The 27,443-nt window shown below is 33.6% G+C and overlaps 2 protein-coding genes and 1 long non-coding RNA gene across 6 annotated transcripts in view; 2 read left to right on the plus strand and 1 right to left on the minus strand.

The window, feature by feature from the left end:
* The window catches only part of LOC147764427 (uncharacterized), a 34,138-nt gene extending 30,444 nt beyond the window's left edge, over nt 1-3,694 (plus strand). Inside the window, exon 2 of the long non-coding RNA XR_015332107.1 lies at nt 1,145-3,694. This is a non-coding gene — a long non-coding RNA (uncharacterized LOC147764427). The remainder of the gene's footprint in view (nt 1-1,144) is intronic.
* Nucleotides 3,675-11,592, minus strand: LOC106169101 (protein FAM219A). Its single transcript, XM_087002112.1, has 5 exons — nt 11,407-11,592; nt 7,295-7,361; nt 6,745-6,826; nt 6,137-6,223; nt 3,675-5,852 (listed from the first exon to the last, which is right to left on the minus strand). Exons 1-5 carry the CDS (start codon nt 11,467-11,469, stop codon nt 5,663-5,665), a joined length of 489 nt encoding a protein of 162 aa, XP_086858238.1. The 5' UTR covers nt 11,470-11,592; the 3' UTR covers nt 3,675-5,662.
* Nucleotides 11,569-27,115, plus strand: LOC106169100 (dynein intermediate chain 2, ciliary). Of its 4 annotated transcripts, XM_087002103.1 has the most exons (21): nt 11,569-11,718; nt 12,520-12,564; nt 13,238-13,345; nt 13,775-13,855; nt 13,993-14,122; nt 14,576-14,602; nt 19,499-19,602; nt 19,952-19,999; nt 20,791-20,895; nt 21,036-21,137; nt 22,775-22,858; nt 23,079-23,163; nt 23,379-23,540; nt 23,793-24,040; nt 24,242-24,331; nt 24,506-24,593; nt 24,873-25,101; nt 25,263-25,362; nt 26,113-26,246; nt 26,396-26,447; nt 26,608-27,115. In XM_087002103.1, the coding sequence occupies exons 1-21, from the start codon at nt 11,686-11,688 to the stop codon at nt 26,710-26,712; spliced, it is 2,160 nt and encodes a 719-aa protein (XP_086858229.1). In that variant the 5' UTR covers nt 11,569-11,685; the 3' UTR covers nt 26,713-27,115. The 4 variants fall into 4 exon arrangements, with proteins under 4 accessions (XP_086858229.1, XP_013403906.1, XP_086858230.1 ...); XM_013548452.3 differs by lacking the exon at nt 19,952-19,999; XM_087002104.1 differs by lacking the exon at nt 14,576-14,602.
* The last annotated feature ends 328 nt before the right edge of the window (nt 27,116-27,443 follow it).

Genomic DNA, 27,443 nt, shown 5'->3' on the forward strand with positions numbered 1-27,443 from the left:
GTAGCTTCTTCTTTTCAATCTCTGTATTGATCTCTGAGATATCTTACACTTCTTACTTAGTTTCAACTTTTCTTGCTCCAACTTTCTCATTGGTGCTTTTACATCTGACAGTCTCCCTTTCCATCTTTAAACAGCACCCTTTTGCCTGTTTCCAAAATTCATTTGAACCACAAGATTGCGATCTCTTTCACTTTCATACCCACTGGTTTCAGCAATTTCGTTGTGTGCCCTTTCTTCACATTTTGTACAAGTGTTGATTTCTTTTGCAAATCTATGATTGCTCTAGTGTGTCCCTTTGCCCAACATTGCTGTAGACCTTCAGACTTTACATCTATATTAAATCATTTTCCATTTTGCTTTTTTTATTTCTTGTAAGTCATTCTGCCTTACACATTTCCGAAGTTCTTGTGTGCATATGTGCCATGAGCCCCTCACCCTTTTTCGTTTCCATTTGTTATCCGATTTTGCTCTCAGAAGTCCACCTTGCTAGCAAGATTTTGAGAGACTGGTTTACATAAATCCTCATGTAATCGCACTTGCACATTTATTTGACACAGGGACACAGTTTACTATTTATCTGGATTAATGACGAAGTGTGAGCAGGGTATTAGGGAGTTGAGATGTGTGAATTAAACAAGATTTAGCAGACATAACGCAATGATCTAGACAGCAATTCATCAGGGTCAACAAGTACACATAGCAAGACTGAGGTCAGCAGACACATTTTTTTTTACTTTCTTCAATTTCATTATAAAGAAAAAATGCTTTTGGTGAATAAGAAGGCAGCATACATGAAATTGCTTTCACCTTGCCTTTTTTCCAATACAACCTTTACATATGTCTATCACCCATTAAATCATAAAAAAACATTAAAAATGCCCATCATAATATAATTCATTTGATAATTTTGGAAAATTTCAATTAAAGGGATAATAACTCTTCGTTTTGGTCAAAAAAGGAATTTTCCTGGAGTACACAATTTTCCCATACTTACCAATGGTTAATGAATCCATTTTTACATTCAAAGTTAGTCCCTGTTTTTTTTCTAAAAAGTTTGATTTTTTGTTAAAATCTCTTAAGAGATTATAACAGAGTACAGCCATCAATGGAGGTCACGTGGTCTTAAGACCAACTCAGATATCAGGGCCCGGTTGCACCAACCGGTCGTAAGTGAGGCGTAGCAGTTGCGCCGGCGTAAACCGGGCGCAAAATGCTACGCCCGAGAAAAGCCAGTTGCACCAAACTGGAGTAGTGTTTACGTCGGTCTTAACTTAGTCGTAAATTTACGCCTGCTAGTTAGGTGGAGTAAGTCGGTCGTAGCTCGTTTTCCACTATGGCTAGGCTGGCACAGAGAGAGTTTGATGACAATTATCGTAGTTAGATTATGTGGGTTGTTTTTTTGTTTATTTCTTACACAAAACTTCCGTCTGTATAGCGTGGTTTTTAAAAAACTAATTTTATACACTTATATATATATATATATAAGTGATTATTAAATACATTATGTGTGTAGCCATGTACATGTACATGCATGTGTTCAAATTAAATCTTACCACTCATGTCGACACGCCTTGGCTCTCAGCAGTACGGTTTCTTTAATTCTTTTCACAATTTTTGACAAACCATAACTAACCATAGTCATTTTTTATTCACATTTTATATAATTCATATTTTACTATATATAAACATAGAGACGAAAGCTTAAAATATCAACATTTTAAGGCTCATATAATATGTATTAGGTCTCTTGTATTACTCAATCTCCAAGATATAAGCTCGATTGAATTAAATGATACCTCACGGTGTAACCATAGATAAAAAGGTCATGAAATTGTAGTAAAATTATAAAAAGAAAGCAATGCTGGCTTTTTTTGATTATTTTCAGACTCAAATGTTCCAATAACAAATGTGAAAGTGTTCAAATCCATTAATAGAATTCGAAATACGTACTGCCTCCAACGCGTTTTTCTCATTTACAACAGCATACTATAATAGCATACATAGCATACTATAATAATATTTTGATTCGGAATATATTTACGATTTTATTGCTATATATCCAAGACAACAGCAAAGTTAACGTATTTTAACGTTCTTATTTCGAAATCAAAATGGAATAATGTAGCTCATGAATTTCTCCGTCACTGAAATGCTCCTTTTCTGTTTATTTATGTCATCATTCCATTATGACTGCAGCTGAGAACTCCACTGCAGCTGAGAACTCCTCATTTGCCCAATTATACCATCCACGTATTGTTGGCCAGTGGCGCAATGGAGCGTTACTCGGGCGTGGTTACGACGATCAGTTTTTGTCTTGGTGCAACGGGCGTAAGCAGGGAGAGTAAACCTGGCGCACGGACGCCAGGCGTTGCGGTTTACGACAGTCGTAGCCGAGTAAATTTACGCCCTGTTGGTGCAACCGGGCCCAGAATAATAGCTATAACTGCTGTTTTTGTGGTAAAACAGAATATATTTCTGTGAGTTATTCACAATGTTTTTATTGTGAAATACAAATCTCATACGAAGAGTTATTATCCCTTTAACTGGAGTGGCAAAAAATTATTAAGACAATGTGCAAATGGAGGGCAAATTTTTTATTTTACATTTTTCCTTAAATCTTGTATTAATTTTTTTTTTTTTTTTTTTTTTTTTTTTTTGTCATTTAACCCATAAGTTTATTGAACACTTTGGTGTAATTTTCATTTGGTCTTGTATTGTTCGTATAATAATTCTAGTCATTTGAACTGGAATCAGGCCAAAAAATCAAGAGTGCTTATTGTATTGTTTTTAATATATAAACCAGTTTTAAAAGTTTTTAAAGTTGGTGTAGTAGAAAACCGCTAAACATATAGGGTTTCTGCATTTTTTTCTATTGGAAATGTTACAATTGTATGGGACATTACTGCTATTCAAATCTGTAGTTAAATTATATGTAAGGGCTAGAAGTTGTAATTTTACATTGCAAGTTTTGCTTTCTTGGTTAAACAGTTCTCTTATATTTATTGACATTGTAATGAAAGTAATCACTATCTTTGGAACAACATTTTAAAAATTTACTGACACAGCTACATTTGGCTCTTGTCACAAGAGCATCATCAGTTCTGTTACAGTAGGCAAATGATAAATTGTATAAGCTGCTGGCTTATTCTTATGAGATATAAAAATTAAAATAAAAACATTTTAATGCATTAAAAAACATACATTTTCCTTGTAATTAGATGTGAAGGGACAGATGGTTTCAGTAGTCATTTTCATGTTTGTATATAATCCAATAACTGCATTGTTATGCAATGATTTTAGGAATACAATAGAATGGTGTATTAATTAAATTTATTAACTCAAATTATATAACACTGTACAACTGAGAATACTTGTAATGAAAATCTTGTATAAAGAGCTTGTACTTTCAACTTGTATCAACGATGGTATTGCGCTTTGGTTTAAATGTCAACACCAACAACATCATAGAGATTATGAATATTTCAAAGCCTTCCATTGCGAACAAATATTCATACAATTTTTTTATGAACTGTGAAATTCTAATCCGAGGTCAGTAGAAATACTCCAAAGCACTGTGCAAAAGGCTTCTTGCTGTTGGGCACATTGTAATACCCAATTTCATATCCAATTTTGGTTTTAAAAAAAATAGAAGAAAATGTATAAGAGCAAAAGAATAAAAGTTCTAACGAATGTATTTGTTGCTTGTTTACATTTTTCTTGAACTGATTATGGGATTTCTTAAAGCTGACTGATATATTGAGGCATAATTTTTTTAACTAGACAGCAAAGCTGACAAATATACAGACACCATACAGGAAACAAGGCAGAAAAGTTGACAAATGTTCAGACATTATGCAGAAAAAAGTGCACCAAATGTTTTGGCCAATATTGATACATTGATACATAATGCTTTAAAACAGCATAATCACTCTATCCTTATTATATTATGTACTGCAGGTAACATGGACATTGAAAAACTAACAAGTGATTCAGTTCCATGGGATATAAATTTAATATAAAACAAAAATAAGGTTTGGTAGCTATGGGGCAAGCATCTCCAAAAATGTGCAAAAAAAAAAAAAAAAAAAAAAAACAATAATTACTGTAAATGTACAGCGATCATACTAATTTTGAAAGCAACCTGCCTCTTTGCCAAACAAATCCTTTCAGTAAGAAATACTAACAAGTGATTCAGTTCCATGTGATATAAATTTAATATAAAACAAATACGGTTTGGAAGTATAGGGGGGAATGTCACCAAAATTGTGCAAAAAAATCAGAATAATTACCGTAAATGCACACTGATCATGCCAATTTTCAAAAGCAACCTGGCTCTTTACTAAGCAAAGCCACTCAGTAAATTAAAGTAATACAAATATACGGTTTGGCAATTATGAGGTGAGCGTCATGTGTTGATCATTGACAGCAATGGCACTGTCAGACAAACCAATCAGAATATATACAGACACTTACAGTGTCTGTATATAAAAATTCAAATTTCTATTTACTGAAGGAACACCTTGACACAACATATTTATACAAGCACCAATTGTAGAAAAACAAAACATCCCACAAACAAAATCTTTTCTTTGTCAACTGCTACTAAAATTCTCTCTTTACAGAGTAAGTGACAATGCCACTGATCATAAATATAACCCAATATAAATATATTCTATGTTCTAACTAACACAAAGTATGTAGATTAACATTGCAGAGTGAGTTTGATATGTCATTCACATTTTGACATCCATTCCAAGATCACTCAGCAATCCACATAGAAGACACCAAGTTTTATTACAGATAAACAACCATTGTCATACTTGTCCAAGCAGTTAATATCTTATCACAGTTTACCACAACTTTCCATGCAACTGAGGTTCTGCAATCCACTGTCTATTGCTCATTTTTCAAAACCTCTTTTGTTCTAAATATTGTAAAAACTTACTATGTGAGCTTTTTAACTAATTATTGCAAATTATATTACAATTGCTTCTTAGAGGTTTTTTTTCATGGGAAACCTGCTTGTGCATTATGCAAACCTAAGTTAACAAATATGATTGTCTACAAGAGCTTATTGTTTGAGATGATTAGCAAACAGTAGTTGTCAAAAGTGCAGAATGTATCCTGACTCTCTCCTAAACTGGTACATTTTTAATTGAATTTTTAACAACCTTGGGACAAATGCCACAAATGTTTTGAAAATCAAAATAGTCATTTTACCCTCCAAGTAAGTTAAGCAGCTGATTTTGCCTACACATAAAACAATTCAGATAAATAAATCTTTAAAACTTAAATAACTTGTAAACATTTCAGTAAAAGCAAAGCAAAATATGCATTTTGAGAGGATGCAAGTTTCATAAGTGCAATACTTCATTCAGGGTAAATAGAATAAATGTCAAATTGCCTAACAACTTTTACATGCAATATCATGCGCAGATACAAAGAACCTACGAAGTTGAACACCAACTACTTCCTACCATCAATATGACAAATACAACAACTAACAGATTGTCTACTATTCTCGATGCTACATAATATTTTTAAAGCTGTAAGTATATGTATGAAGATAATATTGTTACATGACAAACAAACCTTTGGAAGCACAATTATAAGAAATCAACTGTTTTAATATTCCTGCACCACTGTGGGCAACAGCATGTTGCTACTGTATGCTGCAATTTGACTGCACTGAGCAACAAGTGCATCTGTCAGAGTATAATTTGGCTGGTGGAATAAGATCCAGCTCTTCATTGTCTGATACAAGATCTAGGTTATAACCATCCTTGACTAACTGTTCTGCAATTTCACGATTGGTTGTATGTGACAGGTGAAGGTCAAATTCGTCTTCATCACTGAAAATGTAAAGATGAGCTTTTTAATGATAAATATATATGCAGCTGACATATGTTATATTCCTTGCTTATTTTCACACAGAGGCCACCTTCCTTTGCAGTCAACCATTAATACCCCTTATCTTATATCAAATTGAATTTTCTTTAATCAATTTATTGTGCATTTAGAGGCTGTGGAGGTAAATCAAATAATTTTATTGAGCACCAGTCTCTCTCTTTCTGGAAAAATGTCTGAAATTGCCATGCCTTGCAAAATATCAACTATGATCAACTGATTATCCTACCTCCCATCTGTAGGAATAGCAACTAAAAGCTGTGTTTGTTCTTCTTTTGTTGCCTTTGGAATGTCTTGTCTGCTCGGTATTTTTAATCTGAAAAATAATTTTAATTTATCAAATATTTAATAAGCCGCAGGCACAGGTTTCTTTTCTTTCTATATCGAGGAAAATTTTAAGTATAACACAAGTGAACAATTCTGTGAACAAAAATTTATCAACACAGAATGTTAAAAGTGTATTATGATTCACAATACCATGCACTGACAGTGCAATATACTCAAAAGTTTATTTTCAATCAAGTTATTTGAATTAGGTTCATGCAGACAATTCAAGGGAAATATCATTGTCTCAAGTCTTGCAGTTTTCTTTTTTAACAGACCAAACCTGTATCTGGAAGACAAGTTACATCAATTTTACTTAAATCATGGGCCTGTTTAAGATTCGCATTCTTAATATGTCAAGTGTCAAAACAGCACAGATAGTCAGTATAAATTCTCCAAACAAAAATGTTAGCATAAGAAATCATCAGAATTAAGATGGCATTGAGGAAAAGCCAACTCCTTAAAATTGTGAGGAAAATTAGGGTTATCTAAAAGCATTAAATCATTACCTACCGACTTCTACTGAGAAGATTCTTTCTTGGTTGTGTGTCTATTGCACTTGCTTGGGATTTTTTCATTAAATCTCTTTGCTTTTCTAAAAAGTTAAATACAGGATTGTAAGTTGTAACAGTCATGTGATCAGTAAAAACCTGCTAAAAATAAGTATTTTTAACATGGCACCTCTGTTATTTCCATAGCAGTTCTTATATATGTGTAATCTTTGTATGCAATACAAATATAAAATATAAATGTAATTTATGCTGAAAACAAACCTTATTCTTGAATAAAGAATGAAAATATACAAGATCTTCAGCTAGGTAAAAAAAGAAGAAATTTGAATACATTCATGTTTACTACTTCCAACAGAATGTGATGGCAAATTCTTGTTTAGAACTTGCTCTTACCACCTGCTGGTAAAAAAAATCCAAGTATCTAGGCAGTACTGACAGTAGCTTCAATTTTTAACAGATTATGTACTATTATATCCTAAAAGGACCAAAAATAAAAGACTACTCCAAACTTCATCATAAAATATATGTTCAAGGCTTGTTGCCATCTTTACCTATTTTTTTCTGTAACTCTGTTGTCCTCTTTGATGATTTCAGAGATGGTGCATAATTTCCTGTGGCCTAAAAAGATAAATGTAACAAAAATTTACCGATTTCACATAAAAACATCAGTCATCATGAATGAGAATGTCTAATAAGTACTATGAACACATGGGGGAAAAAAGAAATAACCAGGCAATGAACATTAGAGACAAATGAGAGACCAAGGCTGTGAAAGAAATAATTAAACATCTACCAGTATAAAAGTTTCATTACTAACATCACAGGACCCACTTCGGACAAGAATGACAATTTTTCTGGCAGTGTAGTTCTAGTAGTGGATTGCTCTATAAATATGAAATTTGGCACACATCAGGAAGGAAAAGTACTGTATATGATCCCACAGAAGCAGCCATTAGTTAATTTGATAGTAAGTTAATTTGATAGTCTTATGCTATGTATTACATAACTTTTAATTTGGAGCACTTGATGCCACTTGCACAGTACCCATTTTGGAAACTTATTTATTAATTAAATCATTGTGTGTTAAAGAATGAATGCAGCTGCATGGAATAAAATTAAATCACTTGAAATTCATCAACCACTCTAACTTTAGTATAAACTTCATGCTTAAAAGATGATACTAACAGTCATTGTTGTTAAGAAAATGAATTGCTACTTAAAGGGTTTGCTTCATGCCGTCAGAATGGCCTGAACGGAACATATTCTTCAGAAAACATGCCCAACTAACGATATCTTTATCCAAATACACAAATTAAAAGCTCATTTTGTAAATTTTTGGCTTTAAAAAACGTCCTATTTGCTCGGCCTGGGAGTTAATGAGCTACGTGGTCACGTGGTCCAATGACGACAATCGAGCCACTGGAGAACAGAGCGTGCTTAGCTGTCAAACTGAGCTGCATTGTCTACCTGTAAGATGACTTCTCTGGCTTCTGATAAAAGTTTATACTCATTCAAATCTCTTACCCGAGGGGTCTAAATCCTCGTGAAGCTGTGTAAAACCATTTCCCATCTAGTCATTTCTTTAACAAGCATTTCATTATGGTTATCCCAAGTTGTATAAAACACTGAATTTGAATGAGTTAAGGGAAATGTTGATTATTGCATATGAGGTCCATGTTATTTGTGAAATTCAATTTATTTTATTAAACCGCCTTGCATACTTTTATTAAACTGAGGTAAACAATGCCCGTTACCTTTACAAGTCCTATCTTAATCATCCATCTAACTGGAACTTCCTTTACCTCTTAATTAGAGGGTTAAATGGCATTCAATTTGTCTTGCTTGTATCGAACGCACTCTCTATCTAAGCTTTACTCCAGTTATCTCAGGTAAAAATCTACCTGTGCGTTAGTTACAAAGCGCAGCTCCCGTAGACCTGGGGGTACTAGATAAAATCTGAACACCAGGTTTATCGAGGAGCTAGAGAAAGAAAGGAAGAATTTTTCCTGCACAACTTCATAGGAATTTTAACACGGACTTGATCCAGCTTAGACCTCCAAACTAACAGGGTGACATGGGCAATTTTCACAAACAAATCATAAAACTATATTTCAGTTAACCGCCTTTAAAATAAATATACCGTTCTGGGTAAATTAAAATAGTTATTAAATCGCAAGAATATTTTTGACTTAAATGATGATTTTATTATTAATGGAAATTAAGCTACTATATGAGGTACATTTGCTGTGATTACGCTGTCCTTCATGTTTTGCGTAAGTCTACATTTTGCTGTATGTGCTTGTAATCTTTTTAAATATGTGCGTACAATTTTTGCAGGTCTGGTTACCCCCCTGTTATGTGATGAGAGTATTAATTTGGCAATTAGTTCCTTAGCTTATTTGAATAGAATTGCAGTGTAAAATTTTCAACAAGATGTTGGCGAAATAGCCCATTACTCTTTGTAGGTATTTCCCCCGTCAAAGTTTGTCTAAAATTATCTTTCAATCTTTACTCTTTCAAAGACAGTATAAAGTTACCTGACATATTTTCGTGTAAACTTAATGACAAGCCAAGTGTCTCCAGTTCATTCCGTACTCAATTTTACCCAAGCAAATTTTTTTCTTGAGTAGATCTTTATAGCACGGTGTTATAAGCTTACAAATTTGTAAAAAAAAATTTGCGTACTGACGCAGAATTTGCGTTTCAAGTTATAAAATAATCAATCTTTTAAATTATTTAATATTTCAGATGAAATAATCTTCAGAAACAAATCCTCAAAGCATAAACGAATTAGGATAACGAACCATTTTATTATAGCAGTTCCCATTTTTTCTTTAATATAACGCTCTTTTTCCTGTTTTTCCTCAACACGTTTTCTTCCACGGAAGCTTCAAGATACCCAGAGAGCAATTTCTTTTATTAATGTTCGCGACCGTGTTTGAACTTAATTGTTTAAGTATTGATATTTAACGTCATTTACAAATACCAATAAAATAACCCCATGAAATAAATGAGATATATTGAAAAATATGAAAGCCCACCAAGACGAGTTTCATACCTGTTATTACCTGGCTTGGGAATTACATTGCAGCGGATCATAATTAACAGGTTTGTTGTAAACGAGCTTTTGGTCAACTACAATGCATTTAAAATGCATCAGCAATCAGTAAGTTTGCCAACTGATGACAGTTAATCTGAAAGACTACCAGCTCTTGATATGATCTAAACCACCTGAGGTGACCATGATCTAGAGCATCGCAACTATTGTCACCGAAGTTAGTAAGTAAGTCACGGAAGACCGTCACAGACAAAGAAATATTGTCAACGAGAGCTGCAATTTTGGTGAATCCCACGGCAACACACCGAGGCATAACGAAAATTCCTCAACTCCGTTCAACACAACTTTCCTTAACTTCTCCGTCTGTATGCAACATGCAGCTCAGTTGAGTCTCGTAGACCTTTATCGTGATTGTCGTCACAGTACCACGTGACCCAGATCTGTTGCTTCATTTTTGCATATTGAGGTGAGGTTTACTAAAACGCTTTTTTTTCTACGAATAGATTGTTTTTATAATTTTTAAATGGCGGGGATCGATTAAAACATACCTCTAGTGTATAGATTGAGTGCTGTATCTTCAAAATTCGAGAAATGGATTTTTACATGAACATTGTCCTTTAACTATGTTGTGAAAAAGAGTGTCATGCTGGTTGCCTTCATGCAATGCACAGTTTTCAAGTCAACCACCCTTGGTCTTTTATAAAAACTGATTTGAATCTTTAAAATTAAAAAAAAATTACTGACATACATTTATAGCTAAGAAACTGTCAAACTTACATAGTGCTTAAAGCTTTTGCTGCTAAAAATTTCATTTATAAGGGAAATACAAATCAAACACAGCACAGTTGGTAACAATCTGGTTTAAATTAAGTGGTCATTTGACCCCAAAACTGCATTACTAATCTGCACTTTCTCTTTTGATTGAGATCGGTAAACCATGCATTTTTCATGCCACTCAATTTTCTTTTCAACAGCAATCCATGTATGAACTTCTAAAGTCAAAACTGTGTTTGTGTGACAGAAAAAAAGTTAAGTTTGTGTAATTTATGCTTGACCTCATCAAATAAATTTATCATTGGCAAAACAACAGGCAACTAATATGAAGAGTTCAAAATGGATCACTGTGTCCCAAATGGGTCTTGAGACAAAAAATATGAGCACTTTTCAAGGAAATTTCTTATGTATTTGGCTAGTATCTTCACAACAAAATTGTAATAGAGTAATAGTGGTATGACACATGCATAAAATGTCGATAACATGACAAAATATGGATAACAAATGCAGAGGGGGACAATGTACCCTTGACTGTTTTAAGGTAAGAGGACTTGACTTAGGGGATTGGTATGAGATTGCTTTTTTTATCATGTACAAGTACTGTACCCTGCATGTGTGTGTGTGTGTATAAAATGTTAGAACAATGCAATGCCACATTATCAACTGGGAATAGTTTTAACCAGTCTGATAGCCACAAAATAAAGGCACAAATATCAAATTATTTACAAAATATACATCTATTCCGCCTTTATTCTAAAAATAAATTTACTTATCAAATAAAATACCAAGCAATGATATCATACATTTGAGGACTTATAACATGGCACTTACATTTTGTTGGATTTGCGCTGACCTCTGGTCACTTTCAATCCCACTATCTTCCATGCTGTCCATTTGGTGAAACTACATATGGAGCATAATGTAAAATGTACATGAACAACCATCTGACTTTGCTCCAAAACAGGAACTGTAGATACGCATGGAATTGTGGGATCCATTTTTAACTGCGCATGCTTGGTTGTCACGGTGACGAGCACCGCCATCTTTCAGATTTTGTATAAGGCATTTCAATAATCTGCGAAAACTTGTGTTGTAACATATTCTTTGAAAATGCCACCGAAAGCGGCATTGAAGTTAAAACAGGTAGGTGTTTGGAGAAAGAGTATCAAAGGTCACAGAATATAGAAAATATAAGGGATATCTCATTTAACAGACTTTGTACATGGCACGAGTACGTTCTAAACTGTAAACAAACTAGTCACTTGGGCCGACCGATCATCTTTTAACTTGTTTCATTATCTGTAGTATTTGGTAATGTTCTTTGTACTAAACCCAACAATTAAAACTTCGTTTGTAAATTAAACAGAGACTTTGCATTGTTGGCTGATGGTGGATCACAATGTCGCGCACCTTGCAAACATATTGAAGAGTTGTTTGAGATTAGGTGCTGCGTTATTTATAATAATGGTGTTTGGCATTACTGTAAGTAGTGGTGTTACACTAAAAATAAGCTGTGACTTGAAGAATAGCTTATAAAAGTAGTCCATTTACATATACCAGTACCATACACCCATACATCGCTGAAAAGCCTGTTTATCTGGCCATTTGAGCATAGTCTCAAAAAAAAAAAATGCATTTGAAGATGATTTGTATGTATGCATATAACTTATATTATCCACCTTCTCTTATTCTCACATCCAGTGTTTAATATATTTGAAATACTAGAAACATAGTACTGTCTTTATTTATTGCAATGTCCCATGTCTTAGTTACATATTTGTTGTAACCATTACTGTTTAGTTCTTTTCTCCTGATGGACAACTGAACTTTGCGCCCTGTTTACAATTTTTATCATGTTTAAATATGCTGTAGAATCAGCCCTGTAGAAGTCCTCACTTGAGTATTTTCTGCTCTGATAATATTCTGTCATATTCATGTTTTCAGACAACTGGTGCAGGTGGAAAGGGAAAAGGACTGAGGCCCGTCAGGGTAAGATAATGAATAGTAAACACCATATGGATTAAAATGATGAAACCCATGTTTATAGTAATCTTTTACTATTGTCGCGTATTTTTCTTTTTCAGACTCTGCAAATGTAAACTAGAAAAATGCATATGTTATCTTTTTAAAGCATTTGTCCAAAATGAATGTAATTCATAAGTGTAGTTTCTTTTCTAAGGTATTTTCAGCCCACTCTTCCATATCAAGGGTAACATATTTTAAGATTGACATTATGTTAATGTTTAGTTCATTTATTATTTCTTTGGAGTGAGTGAAGAGTGTTTATAAGTATTGATGTTAAATCTTATGTTATGTGCTGGATTATAGGATTTTAGGATATTATTTGTGTTATTGCCCTGAAAGATTTGTCACCATTTTATCTCTACAACTTTCTACACAATTTGTTAATAGTTTGTTTGTTAGCAGACAAATACAAACATATAACTGTGATTGATGAATTAGGCATGTATTAAAATGTGTTGTTTCTGATATCTGTTAGGTTTATCTGTATATTTTCTAGAAGCCGAAGTAGCATTTAAATTGATTGTTGAACACCATATGCGAATTAATAAATGTAGGGCAGTTGGTTTGGAGTGTATTTTTGTAATTTTATATGATAAAAGATAATGAATTTTGATAGTCTATATATGATCAAATTTAGGATGATGATGATGGAGCCACACACACTGAGGCAGGAGATCAGGGAGACGATTGGATGCAGCCAAAGTCCTTACTGAAACCAGAAGACCAGTTAGAATTGTCAGAAGCTGTAAGTGCTAATATTGGAAGTGTTTCCTCATTTATTTTACTTGTTTAACGTGATAATGTTAAAAAAAAAACTTTGTGTGTTGCTTGCCAGAGATCAGAATATCTTTCACTACATTTATTTCGATTCTTGATTAAAAGCAAGCAGCATGATTAATTTTGTTTAGAACCATGTATAATTTTTCTGGATTCTGAGTATAAGGACCCATTGCCATCGGCGCTATTGGTCTACGCTGAGTGCAGTCAGTTCAACTGAAAGACATGCCTCCTCCTTGTATTGAGTAGAATACAGAAAACGAGAATGTGGGAAAAGAGAGGAGGCATGGCATTTTATTACAAGTGTGACAGTATTGCAGAATGTACTGTTATGAATGAAGGATACTGTGTGCTGATTTTCTTTTTCCCTCTAAGGCATTTCATTTTTGACTTTCAGGAATTGAAAGAAGAATTCACAAGGATTTTAACAGCTAACAATCCTCATGCTCCACAAAATATTGTTAGGTACAGCTTCAAGGTGAGTTTCTCTCAGTCCATATCTATTTGCAGTGTTCTTTTGTTTTAACCAAAACATGAAAAGAAAAAGGAAAGAAAGAAAAGGCTACATATTCAAGATCTACATGTTCTTCACACATTTGAACTATTTTTCTGCAGGAGAAGCAGTACAAGCAAATCTCCAGTGTTGACCAGCTGGCAGTTCACTTTACTCTGGATGGAAACATGCTGCATAAGGAGTCAGATGAGGCCAGAAGACAACAAGCGAGACTTGAGGGTCATGCTGAAGGTATGCAGTTTGTCTGTGTACTTGTTCAAAATGAAGTACTCATTTGTTGCGTACATGAGAGGACTGTTTTTGTAATTACTGTTGTAGGTGTGAGCTATTGGGCAGTGAGTAGTGCAGCTTTTATAGTAATGACACCTGCTTTATCTTCTGTTCTTTGTGGTTTTATTACAGATGAAAGACTAGAATTTGATGTTCCTAACTGGGATATATAAAAAACTTTCTAGCAATTATATGTCAAATCAACAATGTTATGTATAAAACCAGCAGTGTTTATATGCTTAGCTTGATACTCATATGTACGAGTATAGATCTACTAGTAAATGGACACAATTATGGTAATACTGGAATTTTATCTCCTGGCTAATTTAAATGCAAAAACAGTATAATTTGTGTTTTTTCTCTATTTTTTAGTCTGTTTTACTAATAGTATTATCTGGTTTTATGTTGCTTCAGTTACTTCTAGCAAAAAGTATCGCAAAGGTAATAAGGCTTTAAACATTCCAATTCCAAATATTGATCCCAATTATTCCTTATCTGTTTCATATATATATAAAAATGTAACTGCTTTTAAATTTTCTTTAGTTTCTGCTGCTTAATATGTTCATTTTATGTACGGACAAAATTAATTAAGTAAAACAGTGTTGATTCAACCATCTGTTCACATAAGGTTTAACTCTCTACATTGATATTCTTTTTCTGTTTAAAAAAAGAAAAATTATATATATGTAACAGAATATCATAGTTCTGTGTCACCTCCCAGATAGCATGCATACGTTGGGCCAACGTTGGCCCAACGTTGCCTTGGTTGACCATGCAACGTTGGCCCAACGTTGGGTTTCCATCTAAGTGCTCACTTTGGCCAACCGTTGGCTGAACGTCTTTTTAATGCCAACGCATTGCCAACGTATTCCCAACCAAACTGCGTTGGCCCTACATTGGGCCAACTAATAACCAACATTGGTCCAACAATTTCCCAACCTGTAACCAACAGTGTATTTACGTTGGTCCTACTAATAACCAACATCAGTCCAATGATTACCCAACCAAACTGCGTTGGCCCTACATTGGGCCAACTAATAACCAACATTGGTCCAACAATTATCCAACCTGTAACCAACAGTGCAATTACGTTGGTTCTACTAATAACCAACATCAGTCCAACAATTACCCAACCTCAAACCAACAATGTATCCGCGTTGGCCCAATGGTAGGCCAACTGGTCACCAAGTTATCTGCAATTTGCACAACAAATTATGACCCAACCTAAAACCAGGGGCACAGTGATTTACAGTAACCCAACATTGAGCTAAAGGCAAAATCTTTTTTTTGGAATCACATAGGTAGTAGGGCACTGTAATTACACATCTGATGCACAGGCAGATCAATGTCCTGATGAAATATCTTGAGCATCTGAAATCTGCAAACTGCAAGATATGGCTGAAAAATTGGCAAGGTTTCTAAGGGATGAATTCTTCAGAGGACTTGATCTGCCTGTGATCATTTACACTACACCTGGAAGATTGTCAATTAATAATTGTAGTTGAAACAAAAAGAACAGTGATATATTTTGAACTGTTTAATTAATTCATAACATTACATAAAACAAATACATTACACCAACTAAATAATGATATGTGAATTGAAATATAATACAAAAAGACAACAAAGAAAATTTTTATAAGATATTATAATATTAAATTTAAACATTGATAAGTGTGTCTTATATCAATTGTTACATGATTCACATCAAAAAAAGTCCTATGACTTTTCACCTTATTCCTGGAGTCAAGGCATTTTTCTACTAGTAAAGTCTTTTTTTGCCCCATTTCAATTTTTAAAAACATTTTCATTAAATTAAATTTTAAACCTGAAACGCTTGTTAATGTCAGGTAAGATGCTTTTCATAGGAACTTTCATAAGTTATATGTCAAGTCTATAAAATCACAGTCTCTTCCGTCAGGCAAAATCTCAGACATTGTCTCTTTAAAAATCAAATCAGTGGTCATATGAGTTCAATCTTGTGTTTTTTCTCTCTTTCCTGTCCTGCACCTGCATGATCTTTGGCAAAGCACTATTAGTTAGGTGTATCTTCAACATCTTTTTCTGAACAGTCACAGAAGAGTGTGCTGCACCTACAAATTTAAATATTAAAAACACTTGAAATATAATGCTAGAATTGGTATGGTACATAACATGACTGTACCTCTTCCCCCATTACATATTTCATATACAAACTAGTACTAGTAGGTGTGTATTATATGATAATCTCCCCACCTTTTCTAAGTTAGGCAAAAGCCAATATCTTAACTTTAAAAGTGTGTGTCTTGTGTGCAGTAATTTATAGTGATTTATTTAAATTAGTTCTTACGTGTACACTTGACCATGAATTCAGTTTTTAGACAACTGTAATGTACCACTAAATTCCACATCATTTGATCATTCCAACAACTCTATCACAGAATTTACTGGCCAGGATTCATACAGACACATAAGAACAATTGGCTTCCAAGGACTTTTAAGGCTCTAATTCAAATCATTTTCAATGATTTTAACTAATGAGGGCAAGTTATACATTAATACAGTTATATTAAAGTGTACATACCAAAGGAAAAAGGACTCATTTCATTTAAACTTCGTCTTTGTAACACATTGATGATGAAAAGTTGAAAATAAAAGTACAAGTAATGATGTATTAAAAGGTATTACCCCCATCTGTGAATTATTGTCTGTATTCATCTCAATAAACTACAAAGTTTTAAATAATATTTTTACAAAGACAAAATGCTGAAATGCAAACCTTTTTCAAGCATAATAGCATTTTCAAGTACTTTTCAAAGTTACATTTAAACTAGAGCCATTTAAACTAGTTACATTTAAACTAGCCCAAAGTGCTGGACTAAATTTGAACACTTTTCAAGGCTGTATGGATCCTGGTGCATCAGTAAATAATGGGAAAATACACAATTAAAAAGTCACTTACCAGTACATGCTCACTTCTTATCCTGTCTCTTTATCTCTTCATTTTCTAATTTCCAAAAAGATGTCTTCTTTTTATATCCAGAAACCAATGCTTTCAGCCGTAATTCTTGCCTCTTCCTTAGAACATTTCTGACCTTCTGGCTTAGATTTTTGAATTGGCTCAACGGTCAGCGCGCTTAAGACTGTGCTATGTATAGTTGTTTGACCTGTTTGAGCAGGCAGTAGGCAAACTGTTTATATCAAACTGACAGTTAAGATAAACACCTGGCTTGTAATGAATCTGGTCCAGTGAAAGTTACCAGTGTACTTTAATCAAAAGTCAATTGATGCTAACTATAAAGTTTAAAATTTATATATTGTGCAATTGTACATTATAATAAGATTTCAATCATTTGTCTGATTTCAATAACAATAATAATAATAGCAATAATAATAAATATGTTTCACAGCATTATTTAAAAATATAAATCTGTTCACTCAGTAATTTTTTTATAGGTGAAGTCTATGTACTATATACTATATCCATTCAGAAAAAAAGACAAAATGAATATATATATATATATATATGAGAGTATATAGCTTGGAAGACAAATAAAAGTAGAACACTGTTTTTTAGCCTAAGGAATTTGACAAACTCTTAATAAGAAAAAAAATTTTAATCCTAAAAACTATATGTTACTGATCAATAGATAAGCACATGTGATTCTCAGTTGTGAACAGAAACATTTTTATTATAACAGAAACATTATTCATTTCTATTGAGTTGTTAATTGGATACGTTGGCCCAACGTTAGGCCAACGTATGCAACAAATATGCACACGTTGGCCCAACGTTGGGCCAACGTGAGCATATTGCAGTTATGTTGTGCATATTATGATGTGGTTGGGCCAACGTTGGGCCAACGTATTACTACCAACGCCAACTATGTGCCAACAAACCAACGATTCCCCTACGTTGGCCCAACGTATGCTTGCTATCTGGGCTGGTTGTAGACCTGTCAAAATGGAAATTATTTCAACTAATAATGGACTTAAGGATATTGTCACCCTTCGTCCAAAACTCCCTTTTTACTGCCTCACATTCTTTTGGGTAATAGATTATTCTTCAGTATTCAGTGACTAAATTAATCAACATTTACACATATGTCATCTTACAGGTGACATCATAATTGCGATTTTGGGGCAAAAACTGAAAAATCAGATTCTCAAATTTCCCTTTTACCTGAGTACCCACGATTACTGTTTCAACGCTGATTGAATGAATCCTGCCAGTAATTTTTCTTAAAGGTCATCGTTCAGATTTTATCATTGATAAAGCAAAATAATGCCTTTGTTTAATGAAAATCTGTAATTAGGGGCTCATAATTCCATAACAAAAAAATTTAAACCAAAATGATGGGATGGGTTTGTAGTCCATACACTCGTTATCAACTCATGAAAAAAATCTTGTTCTGGGATGAAGTTACGCCCCATACTGATTGCTATCTCACCTCAAAATAGAAAGGCGTTAAATTGATGATTAAAGCTTTGAGTTGCCTATGCTTATACATTGCAGCAATGAAGTATAAACGTTGATATTATATATTTTCGAGTTTCTTTTTATTGTTTTAAGTCAGCACAAGGATAGATGCATTACTGAATAATTAAATTGAAGAAAAAAAATCATTTTCAGGATCTGGATGATAATGAAGGGTTACAATAACCTTAACTCTACATTAAAGTTTGTCTGTACATTTTCTGTTGGTTTTTCTTTCTGGCATAAACATGTACACATGCTTGCTTATCAGCAAAGAATTTCCAGACTGAGTAATAAGAAGCTGCTTAATTTTAGCATGGTGGTTGGTGGGCTTGTATTGTAGTGGTAATGGTGATCTGCATGGTAGTTTTTCAGGTGTTGGCAAATGTCAACATGGTCATCTAATTCAACTGATTAACAAAGAATGCTAAGTCTTTTGGGGATAGCTGTACAGAAATGCATGTATGTTTATTTGAATATTAATTTGAATTTGCTATGAATATCGAGTTGTGGTGTATTGATTATTGCAGCTATTTTTAGCCTTGGAAGTGAAAAAGATGTCATGTATGATAAGTGCTCAGCAGCATTATGGCTTCACAATGAATATCCAATCATTTATATTTCTTCATCAAAACAAGCATCCACATGTACCTGTATAGCTGCATGTATGCACATGTGCAGCACACCTCCATCTGATTTTTTTCCGGTTTGGTATTAAAGTTTTATTTATTTATTTATTTATTTCTATAAATTTAAAGTGTTTGTCAGTAAAAGAACAATGTGCTCAAATTAAATAATGTTGTTTATCTGAAGAAAAGGTTTTTAAAAAGACAAGATCTGTGCATTACTGACTGATGGATATGGTGATATGGATATTTTAGGTCACAGTGAGCCAGCAGCCAGTGAGCTAGGAGAGCCAGCAGAGGGCTCTGGTGCAGCAGAGGGAGAGGGAGCTGCAGAGAAGCCTGCAGAGGGTGCTGCTGAGGTAATAACAGTTGAGAAGGTTTCTCATCCTAGCATTATCTTAATGTAACACTTTTTGTCTATTTTGTATGTGTTCTAAATTTTAGGGCAAGACATTTACATGTAATATACAAAACCTCTTCAGCTTTTTGAAAAGGATAGATTGATTCTTCTTAGTAGAGATATATTGTCTAATTACTCTGAGAGAAATAACAATACTTCTCTAAATTTTAATCTTTCGTTAATGCTACATGTAGAAAGAAATTACTCTAAATGTGTAACACTATTATTTTCCATATCTGATTGTGTAACACTGTCTTTTGCTGCCTTTCGTTAACTTGCTAAAATTGAAATATTTTACTAACTTTAAGAAAACTGAAATGGTTTATGAACCAGAAACGGATGATGAGGAGGATGAGGTAGAAGAACAATGTAGAATATTGAACCTTTATCCTGGATTTGATGTTACTCCATATTAAGTTTGCCTGCAGCCTATCAATATTATTTTTTGTCTTGCATATCTACTAGTAAAAAATGATAAATATTTGCCTATAAATTTTTGAAAGTGTAACAGAATGCATTGGACACCTTCTTTTTGCATCTTTTCTTTTTACTCTGCCATTCAGCGAGGAATCCTTTATTTGTGTAACGTGTTTTAGACTCCTGCAACTATTATCTTTTCCTGTGTTCTGTGGATAGCCGTTTTGATTCCTTTGTTTTTTTTTTTTTTTAAATAGAAATAGTTTGTTGGATGAAAATTTTCTAGTGATTGGGCAGTATGGTCATGTTCATTTTGACATCCTACATATGTTATGCGGTAGTAATGTAGTTATTCTTCTGTAATACACACACACAAACACGCACACACACACACACACACATATATATATGGTATTGTAATTATTCAATCTTTTCAAAAGCAAATATTGTGAATTTTACAGATACTAATTTCTTATATTTAGAACATACCTATTAAGTGGTAGCAAGAAAATGAAAAAGCAGGCTACTGTACAGTTCTATTCCATGCAGTAAAGCACCACTAATGCTATGCAGAAATATAATTTTTTTTAATTACAAAATTATTTATCTGAAAGTTTGATATTTTCCCATTGAAAAGATTGAGTAATTACCCTACTTGCTATAAAATATAGGAGAAAATGGTTATTGATAGATTTAAATAGTTAAGAAATACTCATGCTGTCTATTCCAGGCAAGAGATGATGGAGCAACACCTGCCCCTGCCAAGCCAGAGAAACTGACTAACCAGTTCAACTTCAGTGAAAGAGCTTCTCAGACGTACAACAACCCTTATAGAGTAAGTTCTTCAACAGTAGATTTGATAACATATGGGGACCACTTAAAAACTACTATTAAACAGTTTAATTAAGATGTCCATAAATAAATTTAAAATGTTAATGGTATTAAAGAATATTCAATGCATTATTCATGTTTTAGGAACGTGGCACTGCTACAGAACCCCCACCCAGGCTCAACTTTTCAGCAAATGTCTCACAGTGGGAAATCTTTGATGCATATCAAGAGGATTTTGCCAAACAAGTATGTAGATGTTATTTCTATCAGCTTTTTTTATGTACAGACACATTGTGTCTTTACATATAGCCATCACCTGTATCTGTCGTCTGCATCATAGCCTTGCACTTTCAGAGGTAACATAATTAGTGGAAAACCGTTTGACCTTTTGTCTTGAAACTTACAGAACTGATGAATATTCATAATAAGTTATGCTGTTTTTTTGCTTTTTCAGCATACATGCAATACAGATAACACATAAGTGAAAAGGCAGTTGATCTATTGCCTTTAAAATAATGAAAAAACTTGAATCTGATACTGGATCTTACTTGAAATGTACATCACTATGTTTCAACCTTCTCACAAGGTCTTCCTCAGGTGAACTGAGTTGTCACAATTTTTTGTGAAATTTTTATTTTCGTCATTCTGACATTTTTAATATGTGAACTTGATATCTTATTGGTATCAAGCCTAATACTAATAACATATTTCTGATGTATTATTGTATCATAATTGATATATTTACCTATTTTGTGCATTTTTTTTTTGTTTGTGCATTTATTTGTGCTTTTTCTGTACATTTGACAGTTTTGCTGCCTTGTTTTTTTTTGGGGGGGGGGGGGGCAGAAAACAAATAAAAAATAAATTCAGTCAGTGAAATATTTATAAGTTAGTCTGATTTATGATGATAATGTCCATTTAAAGTAACTGATTTAAATAATTAAAGGGATAACAACTGTTCATATGAAATCCTTGTTTCACTATAAATTGATTGTAAACAACTCATAGAAATATAATGAATTCTATTTTACCACCAAAACAGCAGTTAATGCAATAATTCTGGAATTTGTGCTTGTCATCACTTCATGTGACCTCCATAGATGGCTACACTTTGAGAGAATTCTTAAGAGAATATTACAAAAAACCAAACTCTTTAGAAAAAAAACAGGGAGTAACCTTGAATGTTGGAATGGATTCATTAACCATTGGTAAATATGGGATAACCATCCTTTTATCCCAGGAAAATCCAAAATGAATAGTTGTTATCCCTTTGACTTGTGTTAAGAATGACCTTACATACGTTCAATTTGTTCATACAATAATTTTGACCTAGCCATTTGTGTATTCTTTTACAAAGCAAAGTGCAGAGCAGTTGGCAGCCTCTTATGGCCTCCAGAAGGTCTTGGTTTTTAAGGCTGTGAATAAGATAGAGGAGGTATTGAGCACTGTATTAGATGGTCATTGATGGAAACATAGTGCATATACACCATGCTATATGTTTATGTGTGTACTGTGATGTGCACATGAGTACAGCACCACCTCCATATCCCAAATCACATTTCAAAAAAAAAAAAAAGTTAATTAATTATATTTTATTTTATATTTGTAGGTATCCTGTTTTGTGGGCACTTCTTTTGTTTGCAAATTTTTATGATATCCATAGGTTTCATTATATTTGTTCCTTTCCTACCATTGTGTCAAATGTGTTCATCAAATAGCTGCACTGATGGTTGAGTTTGACTTGATTACCATCAAAAACAATTGGAAATGTATGCATTAAATTGTATGTAGAATTGCAAATTGTTCAAACATCATAACTTTGTATCTTACTTGGATTGAGGATATATTTACTAAAATTAAGTATTTGGTATGAAATTATTTAGGAAAAGAATAAAGAGAAGAAAGTTGTTCCTGGAAGGAAAGAAGAAGATACAAAGAAGAAAAAATTGACTGCAGTTGAGGCTCAAGTAAGATTTTTTTTTTAATTTTGCAATCAAACAGCCTCAAATGTTTTGAACACTAGAGTTTGAATTAAAAGATAAAATATACTTTCTGTCCAATTTTCTGACAGTTTGTTTGTGAATGCGTGTTTTAGTTTTGATGAACTTTGTAAAACTTGAAGAATATTAACTGCTGCAGCTAATGATTACTTGTTTGTTCTTTTGAAATTAATTTTTTTGTTTCCAGGGTGACGATATCTCCAAAATTGCCAAGTCTGCAAAGATTATTGAACGAATGGTAAACCAGAACACATATGATGACATTGCACAAGGTGAGCAAATACTGTGATTCTTTCTCTGGGTTTACTGCATGTTTAAAATTCTAAACTGCATGCTTGGATATAATCAGTATTCTTGTATCTAACTTATATATTGCTTTTTGTCAGTCATTCATAAAAGGACGACATTGAGATTATGTTTAGGTAGTATATCAAAGTGAAAAACAATTGTTCTTCATGTTCTGCTTTCTGCATTAATATCATTTTAGACTTCAAGTACTGGGAAGATGTATCAGATGAGTACAGGGAGCAAGAGGGTACATTGCTGCCTCTGTGGAAGTTTTCTTATGAGCGTGCCAAAAAGTTGGCTGTCACCTCTATATGCTTCAGTCCTAGATACAAGGACCTATTTGCCGTTGGGCATGGATCCTGTGAGTAAAATTTCATATCTTAAATCAGCAAAGACATTATCATAAGTAAGATATCAAATACCCTTGAGTTGACAGCTGTGTATTTTGGTAAAAATTTTTAGATTATCAAATTGACTTAACACATTGTACAGTTTGTTTAATCATTAGACTATCATGATTTTTATCTTTTTTAGATAAAAGGTTTTAATTTTATACAATACTATTTTTTTCAGAGATACATTGAAATTAAGTTGATGTTTTTTTTTTTTTTAGATGACTTTCTTAAACAGACCCGAGGAATGGTCCTTTTCTACACCCTGAAAAATCCGTCCTACCCAGAATTCATCTTCTCTACAGAGAGTGGTGTCATGTGTCTGGACATCCACCCAGAACACCCATACTTAGTAGCTGTGGGCTTTTATGATGGCAGCGTGGGAGTGTATAATCTCACTGAGAACCAGAATGCCCCAGTTTATCTTAGCACAGCCAAAAATGGAAAGCACACTGACCCAGTGTGGCAGGTAATAGATAACAAAGCAGTTTTTTTAATGTTCCTTAAATATCAGAAATTAACAGTGTAATGTTTATTGCAACTTGTTTTTTATCGTTTTAAAAGTTTCTGCAGGCATAGTGTATTAAGGTGACCATTTATTGGTGAAATTGTGTTCTTGAAGCTTATCACGAACCCCCTTGATATAAACTTTTGTTTGTTTATTTCCAAGGTGCGCTGGCAAAAGGATGATCTTGACAACAATTTGAATTTCTTTTCAATTTCTTCTGACGGCAGAGTTGTGGCCTGGACACTTGTTAAGGTGAAAAAAAAAGTTTATGTTCATTATTCCTCAGAAAAATTAGTAAGTCAACTCAGAATGTGACATACTACATGTACATTTTAAACAAAACATTTGTTGAATTTGTTATGATTATCTGTATGATATTTCTTTGCGTCTACTTATTGAGTATCAGTTTGTATTGTTTAATTTCAGAATGAACTAGAATACTATGATGTGCTGAAGCTAACTCTAGAGGGGGCTGCACAGGATGGACCTGATGGAGTGCAATTATTTAGTTTAGGTAAAGACATCCATTGATCAAGTTAGATTTGCTTTAAAAATCAAAGCTACTGATCCAAAGAAATCTTGCAGTGGCCTTCTCTTTTTAATGAAAGGGTTGCTGATATGTAATTTCAAAACTAACATAAACTTTTTTCCATTTCATATTAATTGCAACTTGCTGGTATGCAGTTACCCTTGTACCTTGATTGTTACAATCAAGCAAAATCAATATACTTCAAAACAGCCTTCTTTTAGATGAACAGTGGGGTATAATATTCTTTTGGTTGCGCATTTTCAGGCTGTGGCACGTGTTTTGACTTCCACAAGGACACAGACTACCTGTTTCTTGTGGGCACAGAGGAGGGCAAGCTTCATAAATGCTCCAAAGCATACTCCAGTCAGTTTCTGGATACCATTGATGCTCATCATATGGCAGTGTACAAAGTGGCCTGGAACCCTTACCATCCTAAAATATTCATCACATGTAGTGCAGACTGGACTGTGAAAATCTGGGATCACAATATCAAGTGAGTTTTAAACCCTCTCAACTTTTGGTTATGTGGTTTATCCATATATCATTATATTAAAGAGGTTGGTGACAGCAAACAGCAAGAGAATCTTGTGGCTTTAAAAAGTAAATTTAGTAAATTTGCTTTTGCTCTTGCATATTTTTCTTTTTTCATTGCAGAGAGCCCATGTTCACTTTTGATCTGAACAGCTCAGTAGGAGATGTTGCCTGGGCACCTTACTCTTCAACAATATTTGCTGCTGTCACTGCAGATGGAAAGGTGGGCTCATGAATGAAATGGACATATAACATACAATTCAGAATCCCCACTTTTGACCCTATTGTCATTTGTACCCCCAGGCATTTAATATGTCATTAAACGAAGCATCATAAAAGTATTTTTTTGTAGGATTCTGACCTCCATTTAGACCTATTATTATACATGCAGTAGTATAGTCTATGACTGGGTTCGCATACTTAGATCGATCCATCTGGATGGACCTAACTCCCTAGGGGTTCACGCTAAATTACTATCAGCTCAAGAGGCTTAAATGTCTGTCACACCTACCGAATCAGCAAGGGGTAAAGTTAATTACCCCCTAACAGTTTGATAGACGTTTAAGGCTTCGTTCACATGCAATGTCTATTTTCTAAATTCTATTTTCTATTTGCGGTATGTCTTATGATCACGGTCTGTGGCCTGAATATCCCGCGGCGTAATTACTGGCAGCGCGAGCCAGTTACTATAAGTTACTATAAGTAACTGGCTCGCGCTGCCAGTAATTACGCGGCGGGATATTTAGGGCACAGACCGTGATCATAAGATAGCGCAAATAGAAAATAGAAATTAGAAAATAGACATTGCATGTGAACGAAGCCTAAGCCAGTTTGTTTGACAGCAATTTAGTGAGACTCCCCAGGGAGATAGATCGATCCAAATATCTATGGGAATGGTCACTATGAGTCTTCAAGTATTGCAACTACAGTGATTATGATTGTATAGAAAAATAAACTTGTGATCCTTTTTAAGGTGCATGTTTATGACCTGAATGTCAACAAATATGAAGCTATATGTGAGCAAGCAGTGGTTGCCAAGAAAAAGACCAAACTCACACACATAGGCTTCAATCCATCCCATCCCATTATTATGGTTGGAGATGACAGGTGAGTAATTTATGAAAACACGTATGTGAGTTTGCTTAAACTACAAAGAAAATGTTAATTTTTCTCTGAGAATTCTATAGAGTGCAAGAAGTTCATTATAATGATATCTTGTTCATATTTTATGGCATATGTATTATACTTTTTTCTAGGGGATATGTGACAAGTTTGAAGCTTTCACCAAATCTGAGAAAAATGCCAAAGGTAAGTTTTTCTTTTGCAAGTTTATTAATATGTCCAAATATTTTAATTAATAGCAATGATTATCTATTTATGCTTCATAGAAAGCCAAAACTACAATACCAGAATATATTTTTGATTGTTCAGAATCCCCCTTAATTAAATAATTTGCCTTTATTTTCAGGCCAAAAAGGGACAACAAATTGAGCAAGGACCAGAAGTGGAAATTGCCAAGTTGGATAAAATTTTATCTTTGGTACGAGAGCCAGAGCCTGCTAAAAAGGCCTGAGTAAAGTGCCAATAGTACGAAAAAGATACTTTATGTATTTCTTGTGGAATGAAAAGTTGTACCACCTTACAGGAGAAAACTTAAATTATTTTTAATTTTTAAAAGTAGAACCAAGATATAAGGCACCTTGAAAACTGTGATAAATGTTTAAATAAGAGACAGTGCACTGTGTAGTGCAATTTCTGTCCAGCACCCCAAACCCTCTACAAGCTTGTACAGTTGTTCTGCAGGGGGATCTACTTAGGTTTGTATTTTCAATAGCAGTAGACCCTTTTTCAGATTTATCAACTTAACAGCACTTCATTCTGACAATACAAAATGTTAATGTAAAAAGAAAATGCAAATATGTTTGTGTTGTTTATATCTTATGTTTTTATGATCAAAATAAATACAGTTTACAGTACATATGTATCAGGGTTGATGGAAATATTCACTTATACTCCAGACTCATTTCATGTATCCATGCACTGGCACCCTCTGTGGACCACCTTGTGGCTTTTAAAACTTGACGTTTATCCCACATGTACAAATTATACATACTCTAACCTTTACTGGACCTTAAGACACCCGTTGATCATCAGTACGCCATAGCTAAAGTAACATCAAATATAAAAGAAAATATAAGAAAAGAAATATAAAAGTCTCTTTGATTAATTTAAAAGTAGATGAAGCAGTGGTTAAGTGTGTTTTGATAATGTCTCTTGGTTATATGATGATATTTTATCAAATCA

Source organism: Lingula anatina, chromosome 1 (assembly GCF_051362555.1).
Source record: "Lingula anatina isolate TDL-2025a chromosome 1, LinAna3.0, whole genome shotgun sequence".
NCBI lineage: Eukaryota > Metazoa > Brachiopoda > Lingulata > Lingulida > Lingulidae > Lingula > Lingula anatina.